We start from the raw sequence: 14,715 nt of genomic DNA, 5'->3' as shown, positions 1-14,715 counted from the left end.
CTAAGGGTAAGAAATACTATCCACATCATCTGAATCCCTTCTTAAGTGCTCCCAGTGCTATTTGTGTAGTGATGACAGGAAGAGAGGTTGGGGCCTGCATAAGGTCAGTATGCCCTGGCCCCAGCTCCTTGCAGTTCTCAGCTGATGAGTAAAGTCCTGGTACCTGGATGAGTTGTAAAATTATCCATCTCCTTTGAGTTTGTGGGATAGCACTGGACTTGCTGTAGTTTCTTGAACAAACAGGCTCTTGCTATTTCTCCTGTGCCCCTCAGCTAGTGATCTCCAAACCCTTTAAGAATATGAATCCTCCCCAGTCCTCTGCAAAGTAGGTATGGAACGTATCACAATCCCATGTTACAGCAAGGGCAGTGAACGTGGCAGAGGTCACATAGCAGGGCAGGGAATACCAGGCTGCAGGCCTGAAGCCCTAGTCCTTGGTCTAACCACCAGATCAGGCCTCCCACAGCAATTCACAGATCCACAGAATTTAGTTTTGTTGCAGTTTGAATCACTAAAGATGTAATGGGTCATTTTAGTGGGGTTTGAAAGGGATTTGTCAAAGGGTGGCCCTGCTTGGAGGCCAGGACTAGTATGCCTGCCTCAGTTTCCCCTTCAGATTTCCCCAGAAATAGTCCTTAAAGACTTTCCAAATGTGCATAACCCTTGCAGGGTTAATTTATTACAAGAAACCACCCCAGGAAGCCAGAATTCCCCCAGCACAGTCCAAATTGTATCTGCAACACACCAAGTATAGTGCTGGCCTCTCCATGCTCAGACTCTCCAGGACAGCTCTTGTGTCTCATCATACCTCATGCCCAGCCTTGAGCCCTGTCTGGCTCTGAGTGAGCCAGCTTATCCTGTTGCTGCCTTCAGCCTTCTCCAGTGCAGGAAGGGCAGCAGGCCCAGCCCCTCCATCGGCTTCTTGACATTTCCTTCCCCCTCTCCAAGGAGGGTCTGTTGTGAGCATTTCCTGATTGGTTGCTCACAATGCATGTAACCAGGTGCACTGTATTTTGAAGGTTATACTGAAATGGCTGAACTGCAAGTCTTCTGCTGAGGAGAAGTCAAGCTGTGCTTGTGTTAGATCTTCATTTGGTATCTAGAATGTGCTCTCTTCTGGTATTTAGTTCCTTAGAGAGAGTGATCTGGTGCTGGTAAAACAGTGCCTCACATCCTGCCTGCTCTACAGATAAAATAGATCAGATTTGCTTGTAGCAGGCCTCCAGCTGGTCCTGCAGGCCTCCAGCTGAGAGGGGTAACAGGCAGATGCACTAAAGGAAATGTACACCTGAAAGCCACAAGGTAGGAGCTAGTTAGATCTGGCCAGGGCTGCCTAATGCACTGAGCCAGGTGCTGTGAGGTCCTACTTCTTAGGGGAAGCCTCATGTGTAGCATGGTTGGGGAAGGAGATAAGGAGAGTTTACCCTGCAGATAATGGTCCTAGGTTAGACAGGCCCCTAGCACTGAGCTTGAGGAGTTTCCATTACTGTGGTGATCAGTGTTTAGGAGATCTTTCCCATGGACCTCCAGCCACTGTAGGATGGAACAAGTATGCTAGTGGACACCAGATCTACTCCACTAGAGGCCAGAGAGGTTTGAGAGTTACCCACAATGTTTCTGTTCAGAGGAACCAGCCTCAGTGGTGACAGAAGAAGAGCCATGCTGCACTGAGAGGGCACAAGGAGACCCTTACTCAGGTTACCAGCTATGCCTCAGGTTAGCTATTTGCTGGGCATCCAACAGCCAGATGCCGCACTAGAGCATGCAGCAGGGATGTGGGGGAAGAAATGTCTCATTGACTCAGGTAGCTAGTTTACCTTCCCCTCCTGCAGGGAAACCAGGGGTCTCCCCCTGATAGAGGAGGAAGGGGTTCCATCCCATCACCACCCCACAAACAAGTTCCAGCAGAGTAGATAGTGCCTAGAGCCAGGGCTGCTCAGGAAGTCAATTCCAGCCTGGAGCATGGTAGGAATGACTCCTTTAGTTAGATTTCCAGCCCCTCCCTTACCAGTCCATCAAGTGCCACCTGGGAGGCAGAGTCCACAAAGCAGCTGCTGGCTCCAGCCTCCCTCCAGACACAAAGTGCACCACAAGCCACTAGCGCAGTTCAGCAGTTTTTATTTTCCACCCTTGTTTGACAGTGAGCCACTAGAGAGCCTTTGGAATCTTGTCATCCAGCTCTTTCTCCTGCAGAGCAGGGTCACAACAATGAGGGAGGCCACCGCCACCAGAGACAGTACAGCCAGAAGCACAGGAGTCAGGTCCAGTCTGGAGGGAGAGGGTGTTAAGGCAATATTGGGTGTGTGACCTGCATTTGCACACTAAGACTAGCACCCCTGCCCGTGTGATGCTTTTGCTACCCATTAACAGTGGGTTGGCCTTCACCACATCCATTTGAGGTTACACCTGATCAATTCAGTGTACCAGGCAAGCATCTGCATTAAGCCATCACCCATCTCTTCCTAGCAGGGGAGACTGATTCTTTGCAGGCTCCAGTCAGTCAATAAAGAAAGTTCATGGGGATAAATTCCATCCAGCAGAGGTCAGTGCTGATACCAGCCCAGTGCATTGTAGGCACAGTCTCCCTGGCTTGCAAGTCACCATCAAGGGGTTATTCATGCCCCACTGAGGTCTGCCTTGCTTTGAATGATGGGTTGGTTGTCCCTCACCACAGCAGGGAGGCAGTGTTGTTCTGCTCCTGGGAGTCATACTATAGCAATCAACATAAGCTTAGATATTAAGATGATCACTTCTTGCTCATCCATGTGTGGCCCCAGGAACGTTTAGCATACATGGAGTAATACCCACATTAGAGGCAGCATTGACTTGCAGGTCTCAGGCTACTATGCAAGACACCAGTTAACCATAATGGCAGGACAACTCACCTGTGTTCTCATAGACTTGCTCTCTGTGTGGCCCAGGACTCTCCTGGAAGATCACAGGTCCGCGAGAACTCACTAGGTCCTGGGGCTCTCCTGTCCCATTTCCAATATACAGAAACCGGCGGCCTCCTGGAAGATGGAAAGGGGAGAGTTGGAGAGCTCTCTGGAGACAACTCCCTAATGCTGTCCAAGGTTAGGTGGAGAGTGCAGTATTTGATGAGGCAGAGGCCACTGTAGACCCACCTGCCCAGATAAGTGGCTTCTGCTCAGTATGCCCAAAGAGGTCCTCCTGAGTTGGTCATTGGGGGTTTGGATCAGGTGGGAAGAGGCAATTTTAGCAGTAGCAGCCCACATTAGAAATCTGCTCTGGGGATCCCAGTGGCCCATTACAGTTCCTACATAGGAAGGGTGTAGTTACAGAGTAGACCATAGTACCATCTAGCCCGGGTACTTGCCTCCAAATCCACAATACACCTAGCTAGTTTGGCAGGTCACATGTAGGAGATCTGGCTGAGTTCACATTGCAGTGACTATATAATCAGACAATTAGAGCTCTAGCTGTTATGCCCCAGGATATCCTCATATATTTGTTTGAAGCAGTGGGGCTGGGTGCTCTCAAACCCACATGGATGGTAGACCTTGCCAGTGGTACACAGTGGAAGCTATGGAGACTTGCCTATAGCAGCCCCTGATGGGCACATGGTCCTGCAGAGCTCCAGCTGGGGGGGAAAGCAGGCAGAGGTACTACAGAAGAGGTACACCTGAAATCCACACAAATGGAAATGGAGTTAATGAGTAGCTCTGACCCAGCAGGTAGCAATTCTATTGTGACCAGCTTCCCTGCACTTAGACAGCACCAAGGGAGGGAATTTGGTCCCTTCAGCTCCAGAACAACTAGCTGCTATCACATGGCCTAAATGGAGGACCCATTTAGCTGCAGTAGGGCTTTCTTCTTTGCTGGACTCTGGTCACTGGAAAGATGCTTACCTGAACAGAGTCTATCCAGCAGGGGGCAGTACCAGCCCCAGTGCATTACACAACAAGGAAGTTCTGTTGGACTAAGCCCCATCAGAACTCTGGTTTGGTACCTTCACTGTGTACATGAAGTGTGTCTTGAGGTGTAGCAATGCCATGGAGGCTGTTGACACCTGATGTTGGTAAGTGAATATTCTCTCCAACGCAAGAGAAATCCTGGGGAGCATTATCCACTAGCCAGCTGGAGTTAGGACATTAAACAGTGGAGATGCAGAGACTCCCAGCTGGTCACTGTTCTTATACAACCTGGATCACATGTAATTCAGGGGACTGTGTCTCTAAAGCAGCTATCATTTTGGGAGTAATGGCTGTAAGTGCCAGACTCAAGCAAGGTGTTAATTTAGGAGCATCATAGGCCAGTAGGGTGACCAGATGTCCCAATTTTATAGGGACAGTCCTGATTTTGGGGTCTTTTTCTTATATGGGCTTCCATTACTCCCCCCCACCCTGATTTTTCACACTTGCTGTCTGGTCACCCTATAGGCCAGTGAGATCAAGGGAACCAATTCCTCCAGCTTGGGGGGGGGGGGGTGGGAAGGAGGGAGAGAAGAGGTTTTTTTAAAGCCACACCCTCCCACTTGGCTATGGCCTCATCTAGAGGCAAGCTTCACAAAAGGTGGGGACATTGCTCTTTGTGAGAGGAGCGCAGAGGGCACAGGTCCCTGCCTGACCAAGAAAGGACCCTTTCCACCCCTGAGTAGATTCAGGCCGTCCTTACCTCTCCATCAAGTGCTATCTGGGAGGCTGAGTCCACAAAGGCAAAGGTGGAGAGGACAAAGCGCTGGTGGTGAGTTGGGAAGTGCAGCTCAGAGCCCACGGGCACAAGCTGGGTTCTGTAGTTGTCTCCCAAGAATGGACACCTGAGAGCAAAAGGGACACTGTTCAGTTTTGACCAAGTACTATTCTTTCCTCCACTAATAGCCACTAGGATGCCTGCACCTCACTCACCCGTCCACCAGGATGGGCCACTGTGGCTGCTGCAGGGGGTTAGCGCTTGGGTGGCCCAGCACTGGTGCAGAACCAGAACCAGGGACAGGTCTGTTCTCTGCAGGATGCGAACCTCTATGTAGACAGGGTCCCTGAGCACCTTCACCACAGGGTAGTCTCTCTCTGTGAGATAGGATCTGTAGCTCAGGTCTGTGGGGGAGAGAGCAGGAGGAGAGCAGAGCTGAGATGCCTGTGGCCCTTCAGGGGGATGGGATCTCTGTGCTGGAGTCAAAGGGGCTGCCTACCTGTGGTGATGTGCAGCTCAAGCTGGAGGGGTCCTGCCTGGGTGACTGGAGCAGGTGTGGGGGGCAAGACGACATCGACCTGGACTGGCAGGAAGTCACTGGCATTGTAGATGCAGCGAGCATGGAGGCTGCACAGGAGAGAGCAGAGGGAGGAGACTGGGGTGGAGGTGGTGGGGGGGCGTGCTCAGTGAATTCAGATTGAGCTAATACTGCTTCTGGCAGTGACCTTATTAGTGCTTGAGACAAGCAGGGTCAGGCCCTATCAGTACTTGGATGGGAGACATCCAAGGATGCTAGTCTATCAACCCTTCCAGCAACTCGTATGTTCTTCCTTACAACTCAGGGGCTCAGCAGGAGTGTCTGAGCATGGCCACATGGGGGTCTTCTCAGACAGGCTAGAAGCACCTGCTCACCTGTAGTCAAATCTCATTCCTGGCATACCGAGTGCCATGAACAGAGGGTACTTCTGGTCTGCCTCCCTAGATGAGCCCATTACAGCAGTTGTTTCTATATGCTGTTAGGTAGGTGGTGCACTGCACCTCAGAAAAGGGTTAGCTCACTTCAGAAGATGGCTTCGACTGCAAGATGCTTGGGAAACCTTCTGGACAGGGAGGCTGTTGAAGTGGGGAATGGTGGGATCACAGTATCTCATTAGTCAGTGAGGCAGCCTATTCCCTTCCCCTTGGGATATGGGAAGGTTGGAGTTATTTCTCCAACACCATCCCTTCAAGCAGGGAGCAGGCCAACTTACACGAAGATGCTGTCCCAGATGATGGAGCCATCTGGCCCAGTCTGAATGTCAATGCCTGAGATCAGCTTGTTCTCATAGATCAGTTTGTCCCCAATCACCTGGCAGAGTTGAGACATAAGGTGGGTTAGTCCCCGAAGACCCTGAGCAGAGCACTCACCCTGGCTTCCACAGAGAGTGTCCTCACCGGGACTGTGGTGCCACACTGCATGAGGGGGAAGTGGAAGATCACAAAAGCCTCTGTCATCCTGATGGGATCACACCTCGTCTGGGCATAGGCTAGCCGGACACTGTCTAGGATGATGGGGTGATCAGACATGTCCCTGGAGACCACCAGAGCGAAGTGACCATCCACGAGGCACTGAACAGTGACTAACACAAGGGAGCAGGTTAAGTACAGAGGCCTTAGAGAAATAGATTTGGAACACGATGGGGCAGGAGTCCTGGATCCCACCCTGGTTTATATAGTGATTGTTGTTAAGCATCAGTATTTCATATTCCTTGTAGGGCAGCAGCTTGTATCTGTCAAGAATCAGTAGAGCTCTCGAAACAGGTTCCAGGCCATACTAACGCACAAGGCATGGAGCTAGAAAATGGGGTTCCTCTGCTAGTAAGGTAGCAGCAGAATGTGTGTTGTGTAGGATCTATATACACACTGGCTATTTCTCAGCCTCAACTCTGTGGATGCCAGGCTGTGCTCCCTGGCTGCTCTCTTCTGCCACACACATTTGGTGGTGTTAGTCTTGCTTTACTCAAGACAGATCTGAAGAGCAGATAAGCGAGACCATGGTCTGGGAAGTAACTCATTCTGCATGTGACTGGCACTCACTGCAACCCTCAGTAAGAGGTACATGACAGTAGTTTCCACTTGGGACAGCAGTCCTAGAGCAGCAGCTAAATCCCAGCCTAGTTCACCACATTAATAGGTGGTGACCAATCAAATCTGAGAGTGTATTGCCAGGCTTCTCAGGACAGAGAATGGCTCCATGAGTCAACACAAGGCCAGGCCTCCTACCTGTGTTGCCATAGTAGCAGGGAGTAGTGAGGTCAGTCTCATCATAACAGCAGCCAGCCTGGAAGCAAGCAGCTTGGCCTGGGGCATCCGCACAGGGCATCTTCCCAGCCACCACACGGCACTGCTCCTCTGTGAGATGGGCCCCTAGAACAGCAGGGTGTGGATTAAGGAGAGCTGGAGATCCTCTGAAGGGATTGCAGTTGGGGAGCTTCTGCTGCTGGGGAGGGGCCGGGTGAAAAGTGCAAAGCTCAGGGTGAAAAGTCCCATGGTAACTGATGTTTTATTTCAAGCCCCATCTCCTGGAAACAAGGAACTAGCTGAGAACCTCAGTGTGCATTCAAAAGAAAAGTAAGTTTCTTGCCCTCACAGTTGCAGAGAAAAGCTTGAAAACAGGGCTCAAGCACACCCCAAGTACCCCAAAAATCAGAAGGCCAAGTTGCCTGGATAACAGCTGGTGAAACAGAGACACTTGTTCTCAGGGGATAGGTCTGAGACCCCCCATTGAGGGGATGGATGTCCCAGGCACGTGAATAGATCACCTGGGAGAGTATCAGTCCTGGAATCGAGGGGTCTAGTCAGTGTATCCTTCTGGGATCGGATGATTTAGTTGGGGATTGGTCCTGCTCTGAGCAGGGGGTTGGACTTGATGACCTCCTGAGGTCCCTTCCAAGCCTGATATTCTATGATTCGAAGTGGGCGGGCAGGCACAAGGTCGAGTCAGTGTGCAGGTGGCCATGGTATTGAATGAGGCCTTTTTCTTTCTTGTTCTGTGTGATTAGGTTATTGAAAAACGGGAGTAGATACAGAGAAGAGTCACAAATGCAATTTGCCGGCTGGAAGAAGTGCCGGCTAGCAAGAGACTTACAGAGCTCAGTCAGTTTAGCTTATCGAAAAGGAGATCAAGAAGTGGCTCAAGTACAGTGCCCAAGTACATTCATAGGGAGAAAAGACTGGCTATTAAAGGGCTCTTTAATCGAGTGGAGAAGGGTAGAACAAGATCCAGCGGTTGGAAGTTGGAGCCAGACAAATCCATGGATGGTGCGTACAATAGCCTGGGGAGGCTGTACCTCCGCAAAGAGCCCCGCGTGGCCCTGCCCATGCACCGCCCAAGGCCCCCTCCTTCTGCTGCTGGTAGTTGGCCCCAGTCCAGGCAAGCAGGCTGCGCCTCTTCTGGGAAGCCTGCTGGGCTGGGGCTGGGGCTAGGACGGCTAGGACTTGGGGTGGCTGGGGCCGCACCACCCAGTTCTCCAGGGCTGGGGGGAAAGGGAGGGCTGCCCGACGCACACCCGTGGTCTGGTGCTGGGGGGCAGCCCACCCACCCAGTGCTGCGGGGCTGATGGGGCAGCCTGCCTGGTGCTCTGGAGCTTCAAGAAAAGCACAAAGTATTGTGTCACTCACAATAGCATGATGAGAGTTGGTAACTCTGTCTCTGCTTCTTCCCCACTTCCCTGTTGTGTTGTGAACACTGGGGCGGGGGGGCATCGGGGGAGGAATGTAAAACTCATTCAAAGATGCTTTGTCTTTGCGGCAGGGCAAGCAGGGTGTGTAGAGAAACTGCTCCTGTGACTGGGGAATGGAGAACGGGCCCCTGAGCCTGATGCTAACAGCTGCCAAATACGCCTCCCCCACAGCTCTGCTAGTACTCTTAACTCTGACCTACACACATGCTGCTAGTCTGGTCTTCTGTCCCACTGCTCTACACCCCCTTGCCCTGTATGTCAATCTCTGGCTTGCAATTTTAACTGCTCCTGCTTGGGCCCACACTGAGATTTAAACTCCATGATCTTCAGAGCAAAAACCAGGCGTTTCTGAGCTAAAAGGACGAACCATCTCTAGGGAGTGGCTGTAGCACACTCATTAACATCCATGTGAACCAGCCACGAGAGACCAACAGATCCCCAAGCTCCCCTCATGCGAGTGACATCGTCATCTCTGTACAGGTGTAGTCCTGGCCCCTAGTCACCCTGGTGCTTTATCCCATCACCAACCCCACAAGGGACACCAGCTGAGACCTAACATTACATGTCATACCTTTGGAAGGATCAGGCCTGAGTAGGGGGATCTGTGGGCAAAACCCAGGAGGTCCGAAAACAGTGGTGTTAATTCACTAGGAGTCACTGCGTTCTGTCTGAGTCAGTGTTGGAACAGGGCTCTGGCGTGGTGCCAGGGGCTGATGGAGGTGCCATTGTTCTGATGAGGTGTGGAACTGAGGCCCATGATTGTTAATGATTTTATAGCTCTTTTAAAATAAGATTAAGGGGGTTAGCCCTGGTGGCCTGTGCAGAGTCCAATTTAGGAGTGAAACTAGTCAAAAAGCAGGGAGGCCTCATACCAGGCCTTTAAGAAACCTAACCTGGCCAAGTCGGGAGCGCTACAGAACAAGGTAGGCCACAGCCTGAGCTGTGTGAAAGCTGAGGATGGGCTGCAAGGACACCTCAATAGGCTGAGGCCTCTTGAGCGTCTCTTGGCTGGTGATTTTCCTCGGCACCCTCTGTCTGTTTCTCATGACTCTGCTGACCCTCAGTACATCGGCAGTACGAAATTATTTCGAAATTATTCTATTCGAATTTTCGGAAGCTATTTTATATGTTCGGTCTTCTGTGTTCCCACTAAAGCGTGTGAATTTGGCAGATTGCGTCCACAGTACCGAGGCTAGCATCAAATGTCGGAGCGGTGCACTGTGAGTAGCGATCCCACAGTTCCCGCAGTCCCCGCCGCCCCTTGGAATTCTGGGTTAAGCTCCCAGTTAAGCATGATGGGGCAAAAACATTCTGGCGGGTGTTTGTGTGTGTGTGTTGTCAGAAAGCTAGGGCAGACAATTGTTTCGCGCCTTTTTGGCATGCAGACGCCATACTGCTTTCAGCAGATGGTGCACTACTGCTCTCCTGCTACGATGAATCCACCTCTCCAACTCAACTCTGCTCGGCCATCGTGAATCAAGCAGCACAGCTTCTGCCGCCAACTCTGCTCTCCCGCTATTGCCACGCTTGCGAGGTTCTCCATGTTGTGAGCTTCTCCGTGAAAGCCACAGAAGACAACCATTTTCAGTCTTTGTTCGGCTACCGTGAACCAAACAGCACAGCTTCCGCTGCCACTCTGCTCTCCTGCGTTTCGCACCCCTTTTCCAGGATTACTCGTGCAAGCGCCATAGCCATGGAGCCTGATCAGATCTCTGCTGCCGTTTTGACCATTGTAAATACCTTGTGCATTATCCAGCAGCATGTGCAATACCTGCAAGACTGGGCGAGGAAGTGATGACAGCGCGATTACTATACTGATGAGGACATGAACACAGACAGCACAGCATGTGGCGATTGGGAGATCATGGTGCTGTTGGGCCAGGTTCATGCTGTGGAACGCCGATTCTGGGCCCGGGAAACAAGCACAGACTGGTGGGACCGCATAGTCTTTCAGGTATAGGATGATTCCCAGTGGCTGCGAAACTTTCGTATCCATAAGGCCACTTTCATGGAACTTTGTGACTTGCTGTCCCCTGCCCTGAAGCGCAAAGACACCAGAATGAGAGCAGCCCGCACAGTTGACAAGCGAGTAGCCATAGCCCTCTGGAAGCTTGCAACGCCCAACAGCTACCGGTCAGTCGGGAATCAGTTTGGAGTGGGGAAATCTGCTGTGGGGGCTGCTGTACTGCAAGTAGCCAACGCAATCATTGACCACCTGCCACTCCCACTCATCAAGGGGAGTGATTTTGGGAAACGTGCAGACCATTGTGGATGGCTTTAATGCGCTGGGATTCCCTAAGTGCGGCGGGCAATAGATGGAACACATATCCCCCTCTTGGCCCTGGAACACCGGGGCAGCCAGTACATAAACGGAAAGGGGTACTTTTCCATGGTGCTGCAAGCACTGGTGGATCACAAGGGACATTTCACCGACATCAACGTGGGACGACCTGGAAAGGTGCATGACGCTCACATCTTCAGGAAGTCTGGTCTGTTTGAACAGCTGCAGGAAGGAACTTACTTCCCAGACCAGAAAATTACTGTTGGGGATGTTGAAATGCCTATAGTTATCCTGGGGGACCCAGACTACCCCTAAATGCCATGGCTCATGAAGCCGTACATAGGCACCCTGGACAGTAGTAAGGAGCAGTTCAACTCTAGGCTGAGCAAGTGCAGAAAGGTGGTAGAATGTGCATTTGGACGTTTGAAAGCACGCTGGTGCAGTTTACTGACTCGGTTAGATCTCAGCACAACCAATATTCCAATTGTAATTGCTGCTTGTTGTGTGGTCCACAATATCTGTGAGAGTAAGGGGGAGACATGTTCTTGGGCATCTGGGTGAGGAGGCTATCGAACTTGGGGAGGAGGGAGGGCGGTTATTCAGGGGCTGCAGCGGCAGTCTGTGGTCTTGCTGCCTTTCCCGCATTGGATCCACCATACAGCGGAGCATGTCAGTTTGCTCCCCCATGAGCTTGACCATAGCATCCTGCCTGCTTTCATCACCCACGTCCCTCCTCTCTTTGTATTCATGTAACGCTTTACGCAACTCCGCAGTTGTTTGCCTCCATGCATTCAACTGGGCCCTATCAATGCGGGAGGACTGCATGAGCTCAGCAAATGTTATCCTGAGTTCATTTTTTCCACCTTCTAATCTGGACCAGCCTCTGGGACAGAGTAGATAGGGGCCGCATTGAAACATTTGCGCCTGCTGCAGGAGAAGAAAAAGGGAGGGTAGTATTTTAAAAGATACAGTTTAGAGAACAAAGGGGACACTGTTTCTCAGTGAAACAGGCAATTCATAATACACAGCACATGTTCTTTCTGTACAAGGTCTCATTTTGCCTCTCAGACTGAAGTGCCTGCCACTTTGGTGTGAGTAAGCCATCACATGCGGCTGGGCAACAGAATTCAGCTTGCAGCTCCTTGATTATATGTACGACACTGTTCTGTGTCCCTGGAGTAGCCTCTTTCCATCATGGGAGTGGAGAGTTTAATGTACGTATTTGCGTTCCTTTTTTTGGAACATAGTTGTGCCAGAAGAGATTCATCTCCCCAACATGCAATGAGATCCAGTACCTCCCGTTCGGACCAAGCTGGAGCTTGTCTGCGAATCCGGGACTGCGTGGTCTCTTGAGATGGTGGACTGTGCTGATGGTGACCAAACAGGAAATTTAAAAGTTCCCGGGGCTTTTCCTGCCTACCTGGCTAGTGCATCGGAGTTCAGAGAGTTGTCCGGAGCGGTCACAAGGGAGCATTCTGGGATAGCTCCCGGAGGCTAATATTGTCAAATTGCGTCCACAGTACCTCTAACCCGGAACTGCGATCTCAGTTTTAGTGTGGCTACTCCACTTGCCGAGGTGGAGTACAGAAATCGGAGTAAAGAGCCCTTTAAAATTGAAAAAACTGGTTTGGTCGTGTGGACGGAACCAGTTTTATTTCGAGGTAACTCGCCTAATTCGGAAATAATTGCGTACTGTAGACCAGGCCCAAGTCTCCCTACTTCAGCAGGAGAAACATTTGGCCATTTTTCTATCACACTCAGCACTTTTCCCCTAAGTGGAGAAGTTTCATCCTCTCCTCCAACTCTCTCCTGTCTAGTGTCTCTGCCCCTGAAGTCAATGGAAGGATTCCCATGGACTTTGAAGCAGACATTTTCTGTCAGGGGAAAATCATCCCTCACCTTCAGTGTCTGGAAGAAACCTCACGCAATGACATTTTATACATGTTCAGAATTGGCCTTTCAGTAGGCTACTGAGGCCTCCCTTCTTCTTCACCCTGCCTTTAGAATTAGGGATGGCCAGGGTTTTCCGTTTAAAGATTTTAATAGGCAGCAGTAGCAGAAATACAGAACTTACACCCTTGTGTCTGAAACTTGTTCTTCTGCTGCCACCCTATTGTTTTGGCTCCAGGGTAGTTTGGTTAGCTAAGCCTTCCCACTCGATCACTGCAGTCCTGGAAAGCACACTGCCCCCCCCCCATCCCTGCCCATCAGCCAGTACTGACCTCCAGTTTTGCATCATTTAAATACACCATTGGGTTGTTGGAGGAAATAGCTTATTGCTATTGTTCGATCCTGGCACAGATCAGTGCTGGCAATCCTGATTCAAACATTGTAGCTTGCACCACTCCCTGTGGATTGTTTCTGGTACCCTAAGGTAATTATATGTCTTACTGCTGTGCCAAGATGATACCAAGTCTTTCATGTGCAAGATGTGACAATGCAATCAGCAAAGACAGTCATTTAGCTGGTAGAAAGAAAGTCACAGGCACCCATCGCCTATAAGCAATAACAGTGTTGCGTTATTGCTTATAGGTGGCTGTCCGCTGCCATTGTTGAGCTTTCAGGGAACCCTGTCTCTCTTCTGTCACGGACTTTAAGGCCAGAAGGGACCATCACGGTCATCTAGTCTAACCTCCTGCGCATTACAGGCTACAGAACCTCACCCTCCCACTCCTGCAATACACCCATGACCTCTGTCTGAGTTAGTGATATCCTCAGATAATGATATAAAGACAAAACTAAACAGAGTCCCCACATTTACATTAGTTTAAACCTGCAAGTGACCCGTGCCCTGTGCTGGAAAGGACGGCAAACCCCCAGCCACAGGGTCTCTGACATGGGGGAAATTCCTTCCCAATCCCCAAAATTGTGATCAGTTGTGGGCAAGACCCACCAGCTAGATACCTTGGGGAAAGAATTCTCTATAGTAACTCAGAGCCCTCCCCCTCTAGTGTCCTGTAACCAGCCATTGGAGATATTTGCAGCTCGCAGTCACAGATCAGCCGTGTGCCATTGAAAGCAGTCTCATCCTACCATCCCCTCCATAAACTTACAAAGCTCAGTCTTGAAGCCAGTTTTGCTTTTTACCCCCCCGCTCCCATTGAAAGGTTGCTCCAGAACCTCACTCCTCTGATGGAGAGAAACTTTTGTCTAATCTAAAGCCTAAACTTGTTTATGGCCAGCTTATATCCATTTGTTCTTGTGTGTACGTTGGTGCTTATGTTAATTCCTCTGTGATAGTTATCCCTCTGATGCATTTAGAGAGAGCAGTCATCTCTCTCTCTCTCCCCTCAGCCTTCTTTTGGTTAGGCTAAATAAAAGTATTTCAGTCTCCTCTCCTAAGTGAGGTTATCCATTTCTCTGGATATACTAGTAGCCCTTCTCCATATCTGGTCCAGTTTGAATTCATCTTACACATGGGAGACCAGAATTGCATACAGTATTCCAGATGAGGTCTCACCAGTGCCTTGTATAATGGTACTAGCACTTCCCTGTCTCTACTGGAAATACCTCACCTGAGTATCCCATGACTGGGTTAGCCTTGTTCCCAGCTGCATCACAGTGAAATCTCAGAGTCATCCTATGATCAAGCAATACACCCAAGTCTTTCTCCTTCTCTGTTGCTTCTAGCAGATAAGTGCCCAGCTTTCAGCAATAATTCTCATTGTTAGTCCCCAAGTACATGACTTAAGCACAGAAGCAAAGGCCTTTACAACTGCAGCACGATCTTTATACTACTTTGAATTTTAGCAAATGGCAAATTCATTACCTTGTGCCTTGAAGCCACCAGGCTTCCATTCATTATTGTGCCAAGCCATCACGCAGCGCTTTTTGCGGAGAGTAACAAAAGCATGATCCCTGCTGCCATCCTCTTACAGTCCAAGACTCTGACATTGCAACACTCCATTTTGGGATGCAGGAGTACACAGGTGCACCCAGTCAGGCAGAGCAGGGACTCAAATCGATGTCTCCTAGATCTCAGGCAAGTGCCCACGCATTTCTAGGATACCACACATGTCTTTCTGCTTTTTCCATGAAGAGTTTTGAGGCATTGGTTTTGCC

The 14,715-nt window shown here is 50.4% G+C and overlaps 1 protein-coding gene across 1 annotated transcript; it reads right to left on the bottom strand.

The window, feature by feature from the left end:
- Positions 1–1,183: 1,183 nt before the first annotated feature.
- LOC141989723 (zona pellucida sperm-binding protein 1-like) lies at positions 1,184–14,471 on the bottom strand. The gene is given in 9 exon segments (XM_074956650.1): positions 1,184–1,288; positions 4,636–4,777; positions 4,866–4,917; positions 4,920–5,054; positions 5,150–5,277; positions 5,901–5,998; positions 6,085–6,269; positions 6,913–7,056; positions 14,423–14,471. Coding segments are annotated over 9 exon segments (1,038 nt in total).
- Positions 14,472–14,715: the final 244 nt, after the last annotated feature.

Source organism: Natator depressus, chromosome 6, assembly GCF_965152275.1.
Source record: "Natator depressus isolate rNatDep1 chromosome 6, rNatDep2.hap1, whole genome shotgun sequence".
In the NCBI taxonomy this organism is placed as follows: Eukaryota; Metazoa; Chordata; order Testudines; family Cheloniidae; genus Natator; species Natator depressus.
This window is presented reverse-complemented; position numbering and strand designations above follow the sequence as displayed.